This window comes from Carcharhinus amblyrhynchos, chromosome 6 (genome assembly GCF_965287045.1).
Source record: "Carcharhinus amblyrhynchos chromosome 6, sCarAmb.v2.hapA, whole genome shotgun sequence".
Classification (NCBI taxonomy): Eukaryota; Metazoa; Chordata; class Chondrichthyes; order Carcharhiniformes; family Carcharhinidae; genus Carcharhinus; species Carcharhinus amblyrhynchos.
The window spans coordinates 128262614-128265149 of NC_137329.1; the positions used below are offsets into that span (position 1 = coordinate 128262614).

Consider the following 2536-nt stretch of genomic DNA (forward strand, 5'->3'; position numbering starts at 1 on the left):
AGTGAGTGGTTAGGATCTGGAATACACTGTCTGAGAGTGTGGTGGCCTCTTTTAAGGGAAAAAGCTATACTATGACTGTATGGAAGTACGCTATGCGAATCAGCCTTTGCTGACAAAAAGACTTGGAGTGAGGAAGTCAGAAACCACAGACAGGGGTAAACACATGTATCCTGCATGGGAATTGAACTCATAATCTGAGCATTATTAGCACTATGCTCTAACCAACTGAGCTATCCAGCCCAGATTAAGGTGGGTGGAAGGTGTGTGGATTACTCGGGGAAAGCGAGCCAGTGAAAGCAGGTGAATTTGTCCTTCAGAGAGCGAGCACAGACACCAATGGAACCATTCCGTGATCGCTTTGAATTGGTTGGCGGAATTGATCACATTTCCTTCTGCAGACACACGGTGGGAGCAGAGTGCCTGAAAAACCGGAATAATTTGGAAGAGGAACCGCTTCAACCACTGGGAAATAACAAAAAGGAAAATGAAACGCGTGTTGTAAGCATCTCTGAGATTGTTTTAAAAGCGGAATCCTGAGATTTACTGTTCTGTGATTAAATGGTAAGGATGCTGGAAGGAAGCGGGGAGGTGATGAAAGAAGGAGTGTTGGAGAAGAGGAGTGAGGGTCTGCTTCAGCTTTGGAAGAAGAAACATTGCCTCCTGACCGGGGAAGGTCTCATTCTGCTCCGTCCCAAGCAATACCTGGAGCAGCAGCATCTGGATCCGCATCTGGATCCGCAGCAAGTCCAGGAGCAGCAGCTGGATCCGCAGCCCAGAGTCAACAGCAGCTGCAGCGGCGGCAAAGAGCTTCGCTTCGGAGACATGAAGACGGTGGACAGCGTGGAGAGGAAAGGCAAACACATGTATTTCACGGTGGTGATGGCGGATAAGCGGGAGCTGGACTTTCGCTGCCCGCAGGACTCCGGCTGGAACGCCCTCATCACCCTGGCCATGGTTCACTATAAAAACCGCAGGGCCATGGAAGCCGTTCAGTCCAGCCGCCAGAAACTGGCACAGCGGGGCATTGGCACCGGGATTGGCACCGGGATTGGCACCGGGCTCACCGGCACCGGGATCGGCAACACCGGGATCACCAACACCGGGATCGGCAACACCGGGATCACCAACACCGGGATCACCAACACCGGGATCACCGGCACCGGGATCACCGGCACCGGGATCGGCAACACCGGGATTGGCACCGGGATTGGCACCGGGCTCACCGGCACCGGGATCGGCAACACCGGGATCACCAACACCGGGATCGGCAACACCGGGATCACCAACACCGGGATCACCAACACCGGGATCGGCAACACCGGGATCACCGGCACCGGGATCGGCAACACCGGGATTGGCACCGGGATTGGCACCGGGCTCACCGGCACCGGGATCGGCAACACCGGGATCACCGGCACCGGGATCGGCAACACCGGGATCGGCAACACCGGGATCACCAACACCGGGATCGGCAACACCGGGATCGGCAACACCGGGATCGGCAACAGCGGGATCACCAACACCGGGATCACCAACACCGGGATCACCGGCACCGGGATTGGCACCGGGATCGGCAACACCGGGATTGGCACCGGGATCGGCAACACCGGGATTGGCACCGGGATCGGCAACACCGGGATCACCGGCACCGGGATCACCGGCACCGGGATTGGTCACACCGGGATCGGCAACACCGGGATCGGCAACACCAGGATTGGTCACACCGGGATTGGCACCGGTTTCCACAGCACCGGGATCCAAAGCAGCGGGATCACCAACACCGGAATCCACTGCACCGGGATCCACTGCACCGGGATCACCAACACCGCTTGATGCTGCCGGTGTCCGGAGGTGAGTCTCAGCTCGGTTCTAATTGAAGCTGAATCATTCTCCAGATTTGCCTCCAGTTTCGACATAAATCTCTCAGCCTCCTGTCCAGGGAAATGAGTGCGGTGAATTCACCACTGATGGGGCTTTATTGTCTGCTGCCAGACCCTTAATGTTTCCAGCTGCAATTTCATCAACTAATGTTCAGATTTTGTGAAATAACTACTTTGTTGATGGGTTGGGAGTAGTTCTTTAACGGGCCAGTGTGTTTTAAATATCGCTTTGGTGTAATTCCAGCTCAATGCAGTATTGCACACAGCTAGGAGACGTGTGTAGGTCAGAAGCAGCTTTTCGAATTAAAACAGTCCAATGATTTCTGCTAATTGATTGAATTACATTATTTAATATTCAAAAAAATTTGACCAGATTTCTAATGGTTCCAAACAATCATTTATTTTCCAATCCGAAGTAATATCAAATCAGCACAATTCCATGCAATCATTTAGAAGCGAGTTTCTCATTGTTTACTGATATTCTCAATTCGACCTTGTGTTGATTTTTCTATAAATGTTATTGAGAAAAGTATTTCATCTAAATCCAGAACTGAATTTATCCTCAGTCATTTGTAAAATTGGATGTGGTCTTTGTGAGAGAGAACAAAGAAGAAAGAAAAGTACGCCCCTTTGGCCCTCCAAACCTGTGCCGATCA

The 2536-nt window shown here is 52.2% G+C and overlaps 1 protein-coding gene across 1 annotated transcript; it reads left to right on the forward strand.

Moving 5' to 3' along the window:
• Positions 1-487: 487 nt before the first annotated feature.
• LOC145344391 (pleckstrin homology-like domain family A member 1) lies at positions 488-1086 on the forward strand (the record flags this gene model as incomplete). Its single annotated transcript, XM_080191517.1, has 1 exon — positions 488-1086. A coding segment is annotated over exon 1 (528 nt), but the record flags the coding sequence as incomplete, so codon positions are not given.
• Between the last annotated feature and the right edge of the window lie 1450 nt (positions 1087-2536).